The 19,066-nt window shown below is 36.7% G+C and overlaps 1 protein-coding gene across 1 annotated transcript; it reads right to left on the reverse strand.

The window, feature by feature from the left end:
* Positions 1 to 1,023: 1,023 nt before the first annotated feature.
* On the reverse strand, positions 1,024 to 18,899 carry LOC131536474 (NACHT, LRR and PYD domains-containing protein 12-like). The gene is made up of 12 exons (XM_058769416.1): positions 18,831 to 18,899; positions 18,174 to 18,313; positions 16,616 to 16,698; positions 16,408 to 16,542; positions 15,739 to 15,786; positions 12,320 to 14,108; positions 11,966 to 12,136; positions 11,075 to 11,248; positions 10,803 to 10,973; positions 7,450 to 7,611; positions 5,300 to 5,346; positions 1,024 to 1,721 (listed from the first exon to the last, which is right to left on the reverse strand). The coding sequence occupies exons 3-12, from the start codon at positions 16,686 to 16,688 to the stop codon at positions 1,096 to 1,098; spliced, it is 3,396 nt and encodes a 1,131-aa protein (XP_058625399.1). The 5' UTR covers positions 16,689 to 16,698; positions 18,174 to 18,313; positions 18,831 to 18,899; the 3' UTR covers positions 1,024 to 1,095.
* Positions 18,900 to 19,066: the final 167 nt, after the last annotated feature.

Consider the following 19,066-nt stretch of genomic DNA (forward strand, 5'->3'; position numbering starts at 1 on the left):
TTTGTACTGTTTTATTTTAATAATTATTTTTATTTGTTATAATTAAAATAATAATAAAATAAAATGCATATTTTGGTTGTTTACTGTTACTACTACTATTATTATTGGATACTTAGTTTTTATTTTATAGTAACTTTTTATGGTTTTGGGTAATTGTTATAATTAGCAATAAATAATTATAATTACCCATTTTTATTTATTATTATTATTATTTTTAGTGCAGTAGGATCATTGCAATTGTAACATTTCCTTTTTGATATACTGAAAATAATAAAATTAATATAAAATAAAATACATATTTTGGTTGTTTATTATTATTATTATTAAATAGTTTTTATTTTACAGTACAATATGATTATAGCAATTGTAACATTTACTTGTTTTCTATAATTAAAATAATAGTTAAATCAATAAAAGGACTCCAGTATTGACACAAATACTTCAGCTCAAGTAATATTTGCATTATATATTTACACTTGTTCAAATCAATCAGCAACGTTTTTACATATTTTAACACATTTTTACATGTTTAAGTAATAAAAACATTCGAGTTTTCTGATGAATCTATTGTCATTAAAACACTTTCAAACTCAGTAAATATTTAGTAAATATTATAAAATATTTTAAATGAAATATTCTGTCATGTTCTTCCTCTGAAGATGTTTTCAGGCACGTGATCAGCTAGAGACACAAAAGAAGGAGGATCTGACCACGCCCACAAGCCACGCCCCCAGCACTTATTATTACAAATATATATTTTAGCACATTAACAGATATATCTTATATTGTAATAATACATACTATTGTCCTGTAAAAGATAAAAAGCTGCATGTAATAATCAGCTTTATTTTATTCAAAGCATCTTTACAGTGAGAAACTAGAAATAGAGACATATTACATATTCATCAATTACAATCTGATCTCAAGATGATCTGTCGTTGTGTTTATTATTTGTGCACAAAAACAATCCAGAAAAATGATAACATGAATATTTTCTGAATAAATGACTGATCTGACTCTCTGTGAGGATTTCTGACACACATTTATTCTGATTGATGTTCATATTAATGTGATGAAGAGACTCTGTAACATCTGTTAGTCATTCATCACGCAGCTCAAAGCATTATGGGTAGAATCTCTCGTCAGTCTCTTCTGATTCATCAACAGTTTCACTGGTGATCGAGGAAAAACGGTAAACCCAGGATAGAGCGGCTGAGTGAATGTGGTCTGTTCTGTGTGGATGTGTCTCATTGTGTCAGAGACGTTGTAGAAGGACAGAATTCCTGCGCCGTGATCCACATACACTCCTACTCTACTGACATCATCATCATCATCATCATCAACAAATACTCCTGTTCTGCTGATGATGGGCTTCACAGGGAGATGAGTCCATATGTTATTGTGCATGAATGAGTAACCGCCAGGATAGCAGAACAGACTCCAGGACTGATCATTACCTCCAAACCTACAATCATCATCACCTCCCTTCCTGCTGATGCTCTTATATGACACTGATATACACACATTATCTCCTCTCCACTCGATCTCCCAGTAACAGCGTCCACACACACTCTCTCTACACAACACCTGCCACACATCAAATCTGTCTGGATGATCAGGATACGGCTGGACTGTGTCAGTGTTAGTAATCACTCTGTTGTTGTCAGACAGATGGAGGAGTTTATTCACTGTGTTCAGATCCAGAGTGAACTGATGGGAATCTGATGGAGAGAAAACACATCACAATCAGAAATCATGAATGAGTTATTAAATCAGACACACAAACACATGATCTTTAATATAATAACCTGCACTAAACCTAAACCTGTGTCACAGAACACATTCTGATATATATTATCATCTTATATGTATGTTTTAACAGTCTTTTCTGAAAATATTATATAAGAGTGTTGAAATGTTCAGAGATCTCACTTCACACCTCCTCTAAATGATGGACCCGGTCTCCTAGCAACAGTGACAGCAGCTGTTGCCGAGCAACAGTAAGGACTGTACTGGACTGTTTAAACTGATATTCAACACACAAACCACAAGAGATTTCATCAGAAATCAGGGAATTAGCCTTTTTCTCCAGAATCTGAAATGACGTCAGCGCAGGGTAAAGATCGATCCGTTACAGGTCTGCTTCTATTATATCAGTGCGCCCTTCTCTCAAAAAATGCTTCTTACCTTTTCTGTTCTGCCTGTTTTACAAGTTGTTGTTATGTAATCATAAAGAAATATCATTTGACTTGTTTGTAACTGATATGGCCACTCAGACCGCTGACTCGTGAGATAAAGCACTTAACATAGCGCTGGATGGATCTATTCTCGTCTCCAGCAAAGTCCCTTTTTAAATAGTCTTTGATCTCCGGTACATTTGAGCGTATTATCTCAGTTTACTCCGTCATTTCCCTCAAATCACCACATCATCATAAATTACTTCAGAATGACAACATTTATGACCAGATGCACATGTTTCTCAGTTTGAAGCATATTAAACTCAACACAAGTACGTAATCCTGATAGAATAGGAACAAAACCATGAATCCGAGTCATCTCTGTTTAATATATATTTCCCAGGACACATTATACAACGTACATTTACTCCATCACATTAATGCAAAGGAGAGAAAATACAACATTACTTTAATAATAATAATAATAATAATAATAAAGCTAACTGAATTATAACTGCCACCATTTAGCATTAAACAAACTTGTATTTGTGACGACCCGAGCTGACCAAACAGTTAATCGTGAAATGTTTGCGCTTTGTAGAGTACAGTACCAGCAGTTCAAGCATTTTCATAGGATCTCATTTGTAGAATAGACTTAGATTCTCAAATTCATCCTCGTTAAGTTCGGCTGCTGTTGTGTGAAAAAGGCTAATTAGCTGGAAAAGGAAAAGCCGGAGTGAGTGATGTCACTTCCTGTGTCTCATTTGCTGTCATTGTTAAGATGATCACTTTTCTTGCTGGTTTTCTTATTTTCCATCGTGTGAAACTGATGTGCGGCAGCAGTACAGACTACGATCTGACTCTAGAAATCCAGAAGTTTAACTGTTAAAGGAATAGTATCTGAACAGTTCTGTCGTCGTTTCATCAGCCTCATGTTTCCAAACCCGTATGACTGAGTGTCTTCAGTGGAGCAGAGAAGGAGATGTTTAGCAGAATATCAGGGCCGGTCTGAGTCTGATGATCATTGTGTAAACGTGAATGGTGTCGTGTCCGAGGTTAAGACTGACCCTGACTTTCTGCTAAACATCTCCTTCTGTGTTCCAGGTTCAGTTCTGTCGTGTGTTGTGTTTAAGATCCAGTATCTTTAATCACCTCAGTCTTGCTAATGAAGCGTATTGTCAGGTTTGTGTGATGTTTATGGTCATGTAACTGTAAATCACACTGGTCTCTGCTGTAAAATGAGCTGGAGCCTAAAAATCCCAATCAGGTTTCCTGGAGAGCGGGAAGGGAGAATTTGAACGGAGAGACAGGGAGCGAGGAGTTTTGGATTGCATAAAATAATAAACAAAATGAACAAAAATATGGTGAAGGAGGAGTAAACAGCACAAGAGTCGATTAGCATGATTTTTGATGAGACTTTGGGAGCAGTCTGAGTGAGATGTGTTCACATGTGGTGTGTGTGCGCTATAATGAGTCAGTGTTTGTAAATGTGTGTGTGTGTGTGTGTGTGTGTGTAAATGTGTGTGTGTGTGTGTGTGCGTGTGTAGATGTGTGTGTGTGTGTGTGTGTGTGTGTGTGTGTATGAACAAAAAAGCCTCCTGAATGAAAACTGTGCAACCCAGTGTACCAAAAATACTTGTATATATGTATTATAGTCAGGGGTGCACATAAGTGGTCCGCAAGCGCAACCAAAGTTAAAAATGCGTGTAAATAAGTTCTGAGCGCATTTGCGTATCGACATGGTTCACAGCTGTTATTGCACAATTACCATTTTAGATCGACAAACTGTACTGTATAAGATTTCTATTCAAACTGAAAGCATAATCTAAACCCGCTGCCGTCTTCAAAGCAAAACTGTGACATTTAATTCACTGACGCTCTTCATCAGCAGCTGAACCCGGAAGCGCATGATACTTACTTACCGGCAACCCGCCAAAATAAAAGCTCGCTGATTTTACGTTTGAAAATGATGAAAATTTAAATAAAAATAATGACAATAATAAAAATATTAGCATTTTATTTTTAAGTTTACTATAAAATAATTTGTATGTAATACTCCCTTTTTATTTTAAAATAAAATAGTACTATCACACTTGATTATTTAGATTATTATTTTTAGTTAGTTATTTTATAAAAAAAAAAAAAAAAAAAATTAATTAATTAAAAAAACAACGAAATAAAGTGCAATAATATTATTATCACTATTATTAATAAAAAAACTTTATAGTTATATTGTATGGGTCACACTACATGCTGAGGACCAAACCAAATCTCCAGGTTCATATGAGAACCAGGCTGAAAAACTTATGTGCACCCCTCATTATAGTTGAATTTTGAAGTAAGAAGTGTTGGATTATTTCGATCACGATTTTTCTCTTTTTTTTTTCTAAATAAAAAACAGAAAAAATATTCCTGTTTTTTTTTTTTTTTTTGTCTATTTAAATTTTGTTTACAAACTCACCACACAACATTAATGGTCAAAAACTGTACTTTTTTTGAAAGCCATTTGTTTTCTGACACCCTGCAGTTGAAAATAGCACATTCTGTTAGAATTTTACAGTCAAATAAACTAAATGTGTGAAAATGACCTATTTTACTATTTATTCTTTATGTATTTGTGAAGTAGTTATAGCTTACACTCTTATTTTAGTGTTTAGCTGAAGATGAGAGTGTGTGTGTGTGTGTGTGTGTGTGTGTGTGTGTGTGTGTGAGTGAGTGAGTGAGTGAGTGTGTACTGGTTTTTGTGGTTTACGGGGACAAAATTTGTTTAATAACATGGGTATGACAGAGGTATTACAATTTGAAGGTGGTTTATGAGGACACTGCCTATGTCCCCATAAAACAAAAGGCTTAAAAAACATACTAAATGGTGTTTTTTTTTTTATCTAAAAATGCAGACAGTCTCCTGTAAGGGGTAGGGTTAGGTGTAGGGTTGGTGTAGGGCAATAGCACATACAGTTTGTACAGTATAAAAACCATTACGCCTATGGAGAGTCCCCATAAACCACTAAAACAAACATGTGTGTGTGTGTGTGTGTGTGTGTGAGTGAGTGAGTGAGTGAGTGAGTGAGTGAGTGAGTGAGTGAGTGAGTGAGTGAGTGTGTGTGTGTCGTTGTACATACATTTGTGTAGTCCTGCTGTAATTCTGGATTCTCCTCCATGATCCACACTATAAAACACACACAGAGTCATATTATTATATTTTTGATTATGATCTTGGCTTCCAGTGATTTTGAAAACAATATAATCAAGATAAAACCACATGTTAAACCATGCTTTAAACATACTAGCAATATTCTAGATGTTAGCAACACGCTAAACATGTTAGAATAGCATAGCATCAGGGTTGCAGCTCTCACACACTTTCAGACTCTGTCTCTCACGGATCGACTAAATCTCACAGCAAATAACAAGACAAAAGAAATCACTCAATCTGCTCAGGATTTTCTCACTGGTCTTGTTTGGTTTCACAGAGACTGGACTGGTCTAAAGCACATTAAACTAAATAAAACCAGACCGTGAAATGAACAGCTAAAGCGATGACTGCCTCTTGTGGTGCCGGATCGCTGTCTTCTTTTACTCCCTCTCCTGAAACGTCTGTGTTGTGGACATAAATAGATGGTTCTGTGTCTAAATAAACTCAGTTCTTGTCAAGAAAACAGAGAAAGGAATGGCAGTTGTGAGCAGGGTGGCCAAAGGGATGATGGTGAAGCTGAAGTGAATGGTGCACTGTTAATAATGTGAGTGTCAAATGACAGTATATTCCAGGTTAATAACTGCATTACTTTCACAGTGGGACTTCTCTTGTATCTAACTGCACTCTCAGAGACTTCTTGTAAACAGTACTGTGTTTCTACAGTGCTTCTGTACTATGAAGGTTCTGTTACGGCCCAATAGGTGTGCACAGGGCCGTCGCTAGCGCTAGCGCTAGTGGTGGTGACGATTATAGGGGCCCATGGCTGAGGGGGGGCCTCCGGCGATCTCAACCGACTGGCTGATGCCAGCCTAAAAAGATGCTCAGGACAATTGACGGTAGAGCTGCATGATTCTGGATAAATTGAGAATCACTATTTTTTTTTGTCTCGAACTGAGATCACGATTCTCCCACGATTCTGAACTAAACAAAATAATGTGTGACAAAATATTATTGGTGCAGTCTATTTAAAAGTGTTTAATTAATTTGAATTAATTACTAAACATGTTTATATATATATATGTTTATATCTTCAACATATATTAAATACACCAATTTTTTATATTAAAATTTTGAAAAAATGGGTTAGGTGTAATCGTCCCCTGTGTAATCTACGGCCCTGCACTGAAGATAAAACTCACATTCCGGTACAAAATACAACTGTGTATATTATGAAAAGTGTCATTCTTGAGGAAACTATCGCTTTTAAATTGTAACATGGAGTTATATTGGTTTGGACATATATTTGAGGGGCAGCACAGTGGCTCGGTGGTTAGCACTGTTGTCTCAAAGCAAGAAGGACTCCGGTTCGAGCTTTCTGTGTGGAGTTTGCATGTTCTCCCTGTGTCTGCGTGGGTTTACGCCGGGTGCTGCGGTTTCCACCCACCGCCCAAAGACATGCAGGTTAGGTGAATTGTGATTCTAAATGAATTGTGATTCAAAATTTTTTTTTTTCCATTAAGAGTAATACTGAATCAACCTTGAGCATTAATTTTGTTCCAAGAATAGGAAAGGTCTAACGTTAAAGATCAAAATAAGCGCTGCAGATGCGAGATTGGTTGCTGCTGAAGTAAATAGACGCTCTCGAACTTTCTCCGCTGTATCTTTGTAATGGCTGTAGAAATGTCATTAATTCTTGATTTGGGTACAGCACAGACATGTTACAGGTAATAATATGATCAAAACGTCATGGCAACAAACGACTTCCGAAAGTCCGTTTAAGTTGAAACGACTTTCACAATCAATTTGATTCAACTTAATTCATGTTTTACTGTTGCTTATTGTCATTGTAGGCTTAGGCTACTTTTTTCTATGAATTTTAATGAATATACAAATTAATACAATTAGTTTTATTTATTATTTGTTACAAAATGTTCATTTATTTATTTTTAACACCGCACACCCAGCACCCCCATTTTTTCTTGGGCTACACACCAGGGGATGCTGCAGCACCCTCAGCACCCCTACTTCCCGCGGTAATGGATATATTATTGTGTCCTCAAGAAACTCTCCCTACATAGAGACACAGAGTAGTTCAAAATCAAATAATAAAACCTAAAAACTTGCTGCTCAACATACATGAGTTTGTCCAGATTCTTGAGTTTTTCAGAGAGCAGCTTGACTCCTGAATCTCCTGGGTGATTGTAGCTCAGATCCAGTTCTCTCAGGTGTGAGGGGTTTGAGCTCAAAGCTGAAGACAAATAACCACAGCCTTCCTCTGTCACCATACAGCCAGACAACCTATTGACACACACAGCAACAGTCCACATTACATTAGTTTGGCTGTCAGACATCACTAACACACAGTCATTTGTGCTGTTATTTTCTGTAGTTTCAGTCACAAAAGTAAAGTAATCAGAAACAGTTATACTCCATTAAAGTACAAATGTACTTAAAAACAGGCACAAAGTATTTCTATATTTTCACTAGACACCCAGGGTTAACCTCCTGGGGTCGACAATGGCAATACTTGACACTCAGACATGATGAATATATCTATGAATGCTTGAAGTGTCTGCTTTTAAATGAAGTCATTCTTATCGAAAACAAATATTCTGTGTTAAAGTAATCTGTATGAAACTAATGCGAGGTACAGTTTTTTCCTGTCTGAGCTCATTATCTGTAATGTGATCTCGCCCATGAACAGCGTACGTTGTTCATATGATAATTATCCACGTGAGACACGTGGACATGTAAACGCCCACATCGCCTCCAAGTGTGAAGATTCATCAAGCTCATCTCGGCTACTTTTCTCTTTTTTAAAAAAAAAGACACGCTGAGAGGAATAAGCCAGAATTTACCTCAGAAGAAGAACGAGATGCAATGTGCCAATTGATCCAGCAGAGGAGATCATTTCTGCCGAGTAAGTAATGTTTCTTATTTGTATTAGATAATGTGTTATTGTGACATAAACTTGAACACATTTAGTAGTTGGACTTTTCCCAAACTGTAATTCCAGACTAAAATGTGTGAAATCGAGTGCAACGTTGCATCTAAATGTTGTATGACGCAAAGGATGTTTTTATACTCTATACAGGTGCTGGTCATATAATTAGAATATCATCAAAAAGTTGATTTATTTCACCAATTCCATTCAAAAAGTGAAACTTGTATATTATATTCATTCATTACACACAGACTGATATATTTCAAATGTTTATTTCTTTTAATTTTGATGATTAGAGTTTACAGCTCATGAAAGTCAAAAATCAGTATCTCAAAATATTAGAATATTACTTAAGACCAATACAAAGAAAGGATTTTTAGAAATCTTGGCCAACTGAAAAGTATGAAAATGAAAAGTATGAGCATGTACAGCACTCAATACTTAGTTGGGTACCTTTTGCCTGAATTACTGCAGCAATGCGGCGTGGCATGGAGTCGATCAGTCTGTGGCACTGCTCAGGTGTTATGAGAGCCCAGGTTGCTCTGATAGTGGCCTTCAGCTCATCTGCATTGTTGGGTCTGGTGTCTCTCATCTTCCTCTTGACAATACCCCATAGATTCTCTATGGGGTTCAGGTCTGGGGAGTTTGCTGGCCAATCAAGCACAGTAACACTATGGTCATTGAACCAGCTTTTGGTACCTTTGGCAGTGTGGGCAGGTGCCAAGTCCTGCTGGAAAATGAAATCAGCATCTCCATAAAGCTTGTCAACAGAAGGAAGCATGAAGTGCTCTAAAATTTCCTGGTAGATGGCTGCGTTGACTGTGGACTTCAGAAAACACAGTGGACCAACACCAGCAGATGACATGGCAGCCCAAATCATCACTGACTGTGGAAACTTCACACTGGACTTCAAGCAACATGGATTCTGTGCCTCTCCACTCTTCCTTCAGACTCTGGGACCTTGATTTCCAAATGAAATGTAAAATTTACTTTCATCTGAAAAGAGGACTTTGGACCACTGAGCAACAGTCCAGTTCTTTTCTCCACAGCCCAGTTAAGATGCTTCTGACGTTGTCTCTGGTTCAGAAGTGGCTTGGTAGCCCTTTTCCTGAAGACGTCTGAGCGTGGTGACTCTTGATGCACTGACTCCAGCTTCAGTTCTCTCCTTGTGAAGCTCTCCCAAGTGTTTGAATCGGCTTTGCTTGACTGTATTCTCAAGCTTGCGGTCATCCCTGTTGCTTGTGCACCTTTTCCTACCCAAATTCTTCCTTCCAGTCAACTTTGCATTTAATATGCTTTGATACAGCACTCTGTAAACAGCCACACCTTTCAGTAATGACCTTCTGTGACTTACCCTCTTTGTGGAGGGTGTCAATGTTCGTCTTCTGGATCATTGCCAAGTCAGCAGTCTTCTCCATTATTGTGTTTTCAAAGAACAAGAGATACCCAGAATTTATACTGTAGGGATGGTCATTTATTCAAACTCAAATGTAAATATTCTAATATTTTGAGATACTGATTTTTGACTTTCATGAGCTGTAAGCTCTAATCATCAAAATTAAAAGAAATAAACATTTGAAATATATCAGTCTGTGTGTAATGAATGAATATGATATACAAGTTTCACTTTTTGAATGGAATTAGTGAAATAAATCAACTTTTTGATGATATTCTAATTATATGACCAGCACCTGTATACTATAACAAATAGATTATATAAACTAAGACAGGCATGAGTGTTTTTTTTTTTGTTTTGTTTTTTTACTATTTATAAACATAAAACACACATAGTATTTACTTAAAATATTAATACTGGGGGAAAAGAATAATAAATAAATAAAAATGGATAAATATATAACCAAATGAAATAGAAAATGTAATTTCAACTGTAAATCTGCAGTCACATATCTAATTGGAACTCTGACTGGAAGATGAAAATAAGATTCTTCAAATTCCTTCCTTATTTGACTGCTAATACCCTTATGACAGCTGGCACATATATTTAACCACATCTCATTCTCTATTATAGTATTTAACTCTAATTCTCAATTTCTTTTGGTATAAAATGAGTCATCAGATTTGTCTTGCATTAGTTTTCTGTAAATATGGGCTACATGATTTTTAGTAGGTAAACCATGTTCAATAATATTAACCATTCTCTTCTGATCTACTAAAGACACTATCCGATATAGAAGGAATAAAATCTAGGTTGTCTTTAATAGGTATTGCACATGACAAGGCTATTGCTCCTCTAAAAAATTTTTTTTGGACCAAATTTTTACAGTATGCTATACTGTAAAAGTAAATAATACAGTATACAGTATTTGATGTTTAGTGCATTTTGCATTTTCAAATCCATGTTTATCCATGTTGACCCAAACTCACAGCGCTTGCATGAAATTGAGTTTTTGTGAAATAGCATTTACTGCAAACTGAGTCACTCTGAGACGCGATTTTCTCGTATGTTAATGAATACAGTGTCATGCTTCACTCTCAAACTAAATGTAGTAGCATGTTGTTAATAATTTTATGGAAAACAATTTACCTCAGTATCTGCAGCTTACAGTTTCTCTTCAGTCCATCAGAAAGCAGCTTCACTCCTGAATCCTCCAGATCATTATTACTCAGGTCTAGCTCTCTCAGACGGGAGTTTGAGGATTGTAGAGCTGATGACAAACTCTCACAAGACTGAGAAGTGAGATTACATATGGAAAACCTGAACGAGAAAAACAGTAATTGCACACAGAATAAATCTTAGCAATGTGATTTTAATGATTGATTTAAGGGGGCGATCAATGAAAGTGTTTGAAACCAAACCTCAGGATCTCCAGCTGACAGTTTGGACTCTTCAGTCCATCAGAAAGGTGCTTCACTCCTGAATCCTGCAGGTCATTGTTACTCAGGTCCAGCTCTGTCAGACGGGAGTTTGAGGATTGTAGAGCTGATGACAAACTCTCACAAGACTGAGCAGTGAGATTACAGCCATACAGCCTGTGAAGAGAACAAAAAAAAAACAGGCATATTAATGTGTTTTATCAGGTTTATAATCTCGACTGCATGTCTGTCCTAAGTACAACATAAACATTAAAATGGTATTAGTAACAGAAACAAGCACAAATGTCAGGGCATGTCAAAAAATCTCCAAGGTCCGAAAAATCCCTCAGGATCAACTCCTGAGTGTTAAGGTTGCAGCAAATCAAACTGATTCATGAATAATTTGATCCAGTTCAACTAACTGACTCAGGGATCTGGTCACAGCGCTTCATGTTATCAACACACTGAATCTGTCCTACTGAAATGAGGCAAGTAATATAATATAAGACAGTAATATAAATGTGTGCAGAGGATTTGACTGATGAAGCGAAAATATAACTACTATAACAAATGCATAAAGAAAGGGAACATGTTTTAAATTGACATGAAATTGTAAATTGAAACAAACTGTTCAAAAGAATCACTTAAGGAAATTTAGGTATTATTTCATTTCTCAATTAAACTGCATTACAAAATTCAAAATTTTCCAGGATACTTGGAAACCCTGATTGTTTCCGCATCAGGTTTTTGAGTAGACATTGCCTGCCTTGTGTCCTTGGAGAAGAATCACTGATACATTCATTCTACAATGTAAATGGGAAAATCTGCTAGCTGTAGTTATGAAACGCCAATTCATCCACATATTGTAACACAGTGATTAAGTGAATGTCAAACCTCAGTGTGTTCAGCTGACAGTGTGTACTCTTCAGTCCATCATACAGCAGCTTCACTGAATCCTGCAGGTGATTGCTACCCAGGTCCAGCTCTGTCAGATGAGAGTCTGATGATTGGAGAGCTGAAGATACAGTTTCACAGCATTTCTCATCAAGACCACAGCCGTCAAATCTGCCAAAACAGAAGGTTTATTCTGATTAATCTCTGATGTTCAGTGTTTCTGCAATAGCTTATTGTACCATTCATAATCAGGACAACAAGACATTTTACATTATTATACATATTTTGACAATTAATTGTTTAGTGATGTAGAATAAAATATTTGATCAAACAGCAGTCAGTGAAATTACTCACAGGGCTTTTCTGCAGCATCTCACAGCTGGAACCAGTCTTGTAAAGCCTGATTGTGATGACGTATATCTCTTTGGGTTGAACTCATCCAGCACCTTCTCTGACATCAGCAGTACGTAGGTCAGCACGGTGCACATTGAAGATGAGAGTTTTCTTCCTGGATGTTCATCTGAAATGAGGTATCTCTGGATTTCCTCATATAATGAATGATCCTTGAGCTCAAGCAAGCAATAGAATAGGTTGACTAAATCTTCATCTGAGATAGAGGACTTGTCTTGTTCTTGTTTAATGTATTGAGTTGTTTGTCTGATGCTCACTGTAGTGTCTTCAGTATGTGTGATCAGGCCTGTGAGCAGATTTTGACTAGATTTCAGTGTAACGCCCATCAGAAACCGCAGGAACAGGTCCAGATGTCCTTTCTGACTCTCCATGGCTTTACCAACAGCCTTCTGCAGTAGCTTCTGCAATGTGATATTTTCATCTGGCTTATCAAAGAAAAACTGAAGCTCCTGCATGTTCTTGTTCAGGTAACAGAGGAACACATGCACTGCAGCGAGGAACTCTTGAACACTCAGATGCACAAAGCTGAAAACCTTCTTGTAATGAAGTACATTTTCCTTCTTAAAGATCTCAGCGATCATTCCTGTAAACTCAGTGTCTTTACTCACATCAATACCACATGCTTTCAGATCTTCCTCATAGAACACAATGTTTTCCTGCTTCAGCTGTTCAAATGCTAGCTTGGCTAACTTTAAAATCATTTCTCTGTTTGAATCTAAGTTCTTTGTAGATTCTCTTTCTGTATTTTTGTCATATTTCTGGTTCTTCATGTTCATCTGTATCAGCAGGAAGTGGATGTACATTTCAGTGAGTGTTGTGCTGATGTTCTCTTCACTGTTGTTGATGAGAAGATCCTGAAGTACTGTTGCTGTGATCCAGCAGAACACAGGGATGTGGCACATGATGTAGAGACTACGAGACATCTTAATGTGTGAGATGATTCTGTCGGCGAGAGTCTCATCTGTGATTCTCTTTCTGAAGTACTGCTCCTTCTGTTGGTCAGTGAATCCTCGCACCTCAGTGAACAAACCCACATACCGAGGAGGGATCTGATTGGCTGCTGCTGGTCGTGAGGTCACCCAGACCAGAGATGACGGAAGCAGAGTCCTTTTGACCAGACTTCTGAACAGCACATCTACAGATGATCTTTTCTCAACAGTATTCAATGTTTCGCTTTTAAAATTTAAAGGCAGGCGACTCTCATCAAGTCCATCAAATATAAAGGCAAGTTTACATTCGTCATATAACTTTGATTTTTCCATGTTCTTCAATTCATCATTGAATACCAGCAGAAACTCATGGAGATTGAACTTTTTGTCTTTAATGCAGTTAATCTCTCTGAATGGAAGCAGGAACACACAGTGTATAGCCTTATTGGCTTCTGCTTCTGCCCAGTCCAGGATGAACTTGTGCACAGAGACAGTTTTTCCAATGCCAGCGACTCCCTTGGTCAGCACAATCTTCTTCTCATTGTTTTCCCTTAATAATGTAAATATATCATTGCATTTGACTGTTTTTTTCTGTGTTTTTTTGTTCTTCTTGAAAGCATCATCAATATTCAGAATCTCACGTTCCTGATGAACCTCCTTCATATCTCCCTCTGTGATGAAGAGCTCTGTGTAAACAGCCTGGAGATCTGCTTCATGTTCTTCTGTGCCCTCAAAAATACGTTCTGCTTTCTTCTTCATGTTAGATTTGTGAGTTTCCAAGAATTTTTTCAGAATCAAATCTGCTGTTTTAAAAGATGATTAAGTTAATAAAACATAGGGGAAAAGCAAAAACAGATTTCATTTTTTTAAAGACACATGACAAAGCTTTTGCATCAACATGATCTCTTCAGAATTAAACATTACTTTTCATCAGAATGAGCTTTATTGCCAGGTATGTTTACACATACGAGGAATCTGTGTTTGTGACCGAAGCTTCCACAGTGCAACAGAATGACAGCGACAGAACAAAAAACACAGATAATAAAAAGAAGAATTACAAAATAGAAAAAGTAAATAGGGAATTACAAATATACAAATTGACAATTGTATGTACAGGTATATAACAATAGACAGTTGTATGTACAGGTATATTATGCGCAATTTGGAATGTAGACTAAGTATGTGTGTTAGATAAATAAGTGTATACGTGTATAAATAGTGTGTGTTCCACAATTATTGTCAAGTAACACCACAGATTTTAAATATACATAGATGGTACATCTATAATACTTGAATGGGAGAAGTGCAGTGCACAATATGGTGGAATAGTCCTGCTTCTGAATAAAAGAGCTGGTTGTTAATTGGTAAAGTCATCACTTCACTGCAGCTGCACTAAGAAGCTCTGGTTGCTATAGAAACAGTCAGCATCCTGAGACGCTCTTAGGACTGTGCTGCTCCATGACTGGTCTAGCCTGATAAATAAGCTGTTTTTAACGCCACTTGAGCATAAGAAAAACAAATCGGTAACACTTTAGAATAGGGAACACTTATTCACTATTAACTACGACTTTTCCCTCAATAAATTCCTAATTTGCTGCTTATTAATAGTCAGTAAGGTAGTTGTTAAGTTTAGGTATTGGGTAGGATTAGGGATGTAGAATAAGGCATTAATATGTGCTTAATTACTACTAATAAATGGCTAATATTCTAGTAATATGCATGCTAATAAGCAACTAGTTAAGAGACCCTAAAATAAAGTGTTAAAAAATCTTGTGAGACAATTGTCAGATTTCATTGTTGATTTCAAATGTAATCGTAAGCATGGTGAACAGCTTTGGAAAATTCAATGTTTCCCCATTCAAAGAGATAAGAGCTGCGCTTGCTTGACTGAAATAGCTGCTTGAGAGGTGTTTCAAAGATGGCTGCAGAGTGGAATGATTTGCCTTAAAGGGACTTTGGTAATACAGTTTTGAGGTTTTCAATTTAATTAATTCACTAAACTTGTCACGTCTCTCATGGATTTAAGCATTCAGATCAAGTCGTCCTGGAATATTTAACTATTTTCAATGCATAATTTGTAAACTCAGTACAGAGAACAGGGCTTCAGGAACAGCTGGCAGTGAATGTACTGTTTCTGTGTATATAAGGTATATTGGTGTGGTCATTGCTGGTCACATACGGTGGTTGGCTGAAGTGTTTGGCTGTTGAGGAGGTCAGTTTAGTTAGATCTGGTGATACAGTACATCACCTCTCACATTTCATCTCTGTTCTAATATTAATAATGCTCCTAACCCTGATCTGTCCAACATTATGAACAATGCCACTGCATGGAGGTGTTTTTATTCATCGCCACTGATAATCTTACACTGTGGTTTATACAGTGAAAAAAAAACAAAAAAAACATAGTTTTGAATATGACTGATAAGACTGCACCTTGTTTTTCTGTGTGTTTCTCTTCTGTCTTTGAGATTTTTTGTGGCCCTGTGAAGAGAGAGAGAAAAAGGACATAAGTAAAAAATGTGTGACAAAATATACAGATACATGAAAGTATGTCTGCATAAGAACAATATGACCATAAATGAACTGTGAGATTCAGAGGTCTCTCACAGGCCTCCCTGTTATTCTCCTCCTGAGTGTATTATGAGTCACCATTCACTTCCCTTATGTTAAGTCACCATAGAGAACATGTGCGAGTGAAGAAATGTCACACTATTTATATAGCACACATTTTTATAAGAAGTTACTTTTCAAGTGATGTATGGTTATTGTCCTTTTATTCCTACCTGCTGCATTATTGTTTTTTTCTTTGTTCAAGGTTATTCCATATTTGTTATTTCCAAGTGTCAACGAGTAAGAAATTATTCCTTTTATGGTTTTATCTTTGTACGCTCTCTGGGGAGACAACTTTCTATGCAAAGTATAAAATGTGTAAATGGCTCAATAAAGATTGAAGATTTAGGACATCATTACTGAACTGATGAGGAAGAGAAATCTAATTCTTACATGAACTTCAACAGGAACAGGGTTCACGATCACTCAGCATTATTACACTGGCTGCTAGTAAGCAGTGTGTCTCAGTGAGCACAGTTAAAGTGACAGTACCGTGTCCTGCAGTGCTGATGATGGTCACTGGAGCTGTGAAGGTGTTTCCAGCGAGTACAGGAGCATTTACAGCTGCTCCCATCTGAGCTTTCACATCAACACTGACTCCAGTGTGAGGACTGCTGCTCGTCTGAGCTGGAATACAGAGAGATTCATTACATTTCCTAAATGACAACTTCAGCATTAATGATATTCTGTTCTTCATTACCTTCCTCGAGTTTCAGCTTTTTTTCTTCGGGCTCATCTCGTGTCACACAATCCTGGTCACCAGATGCCATCATCCTTCACCGACTAAAAATAAATAAGCAACTATTTGAAAATAAACAAGTAAATAAAATATAGCAGCAGTTATAAAATATGAGTTATTAAATGTCTCTGTGTGGATGTATTATTCACTATATTTAAAGAAACAAATACTGGGTTTTGTTCACCAAGAATCATGTAAAATAATGATAAAATAATAAAATGAATATTACTTCTCACTAAACGCCTGCTAATTGAACATGTTCACAGCTGTAGTAGTGTTTGTGTTGTTTCTCTGTTCTTCAGTGAATCTGCTTGTTAACAGCTGTTCATCAGCGTCTGAATTCATCGTGTGTTCATTCTCTCTGTCAGGGGGACTATATCAGTAAACTCATGTAGGACACTGATTCTTCAGACACGGGACAAAACATGTCCAGCAATTCTAACTGCTATTAGCTTTAAAACTGGAAATATTTTCAACTGTAAATGTTATGAAGGATTAATAACAGAATGTATTTAACACAATTATCCCCTTCAATTTAATTTGATCATTATTATGACACTTATTGTCTTCTCACTACTAGAATCTAAAACAGTGTGTCCACAGAGAAGGGTTCAATCATTCATATGCTACAAAATGGATAAAAATGTTTTTAATGATGAAAAAGAACTTGTTTTATCAAAAGCAACACTTAAGATCTCATATCAAAGCAAGGTTGTTTTTCAGTGACGCATGCGTGTTTCATAAGGTTTCAAAGCCGTGTCCCCACTCTTTGTCAGCACCGTCAGACACTGATTAAGATGTAATAAAATCAGGGAATATCAGGGGCAGCTGTGGCTCTAAAGGACCCCTCGTCACAGTCCTCCTCTGCAGAGTACATCACTGTCAGACAGACTCTGGTCAGATTTATAGGTTTAGAATATTTTAAATCCTAATGTTAATATTTCCTGTCACAACCATGATATGAACACCATCCTCCAGTTTCTGAGGAAATTATTTGAAATATTTAGATCATTTTATTCTCCTGAAGCAGTTCCATTAGCATCTAGCATCAACTGAGAAAACAAAATGGTTGCTACATGAACTCTATTTGTTTTGTGAAATAAATGCTAAATTTGTCAACACTAAGATTTTCTGTGTGACGGTGGAGACGGGCCGATGACGGAGTCGACATTCAACGTGAAGTCCTCATATTTGTGTGGTTTCAAGTCATTTTTAATTATATTAAATATAAAATAGTATTTAATTTTTCTAGTAATGTATGAATACTAAACATGCGACCTGACCACACATATTGCTTTTATGGACTAATAATCATCACTTCTAGCAGAGTTAGTGTTGAGCGAACACAAAACACTGGATAAAACACATCTACACATGATACAGTTCATTTGTGTTCTGATCATTTCTGGATCATTTGTTAAGATGTTTAAATGTGAATATTAAGATCCTGATGAATGTAAATGGATAGAGGTAACGACTGATTGTTTCATTTGTTCATTTAACTGTTTTTAAAAGTTACCTTGTTACTTCAGCAGATGCACAGCAGACATACTGTTCTGAGATGAGAGAAAATAGATCGTTTGTGTTCCAATGATATACCAAAATACTTGTAGATCAGGAATCAGAAGAGGATCTGTGTTGCTGCTTCTCCTGTTCCTCCTGAAAACAGAATGAAAATCAGTTTGTTACAAAACTCTTTCTTTACTGAAACATTACACACACTTCATCATAAATAAAGCATCTTTACTTTACTTGTCCGCTCGATTTCAGTTCTCTTCTGTACGAAGCAGCAGAGTTTGGTATTAGCAGGCTAGCTCTTAGTGTTTATTTCAGATGTTGTGTAAAGCAGAAGTGTGTGTAGCTGTGAAGGAATCTCTGAAGTTATGTGGAGTGCTAGAAGTGCGTAAACATTCACCTCAGTATACATCTTCTCTAATATTAAATATAACATGATAATGGCGCTAAACACGCATGTAAATAACACGCACATCACTCTTTATGAAGTGAATCAGAAGAGCAGCGGTTCCTGATGTTACGATCAAAACCGTGTTGAAAAGCTTCGAGTAATGAATCTTTCTCCGATACAGCTGTGTTGAGCTTCGCTGCTTCAGAACGCTTCACTAGCAGCGACAACATTATCACAATATGACAGATAAACACACATCTATCAACTTACTCATGCTCCGCTCGCAGAAGTGAAACTGAAAGTAACCTGAACCCGCTCCGGCGGAAGTGACGTCAGCGCTCTGTACACTACACTCACAACAGTAACTTCCGCAAGAAAACTTAATGACTTGTATAGCAACAAGGTTAATGGAGCTTTCGTGCGCTCGAGAGCTAAGTGTATAGAAAAGGGCGAGAGAAACACAGCATATTTTTTTGCCCTTGAAAAAAAAGTAATTTTAAGAAAAA

This window comes from Onychostoma macrolepis, chromosome 03, assembly GCF_012432095.1.
Source record: "Onychostoma macrolepis isolate SWU-2019 chromosome 03, ASM1243209v1, whole genome shotgun sequence".
NCBI lineage: Eukaryota > Metazoa > Chordata > Actinopteri > Cypriniformes > Cyprinidae > Onychostoma > Onychostoma macrolepis.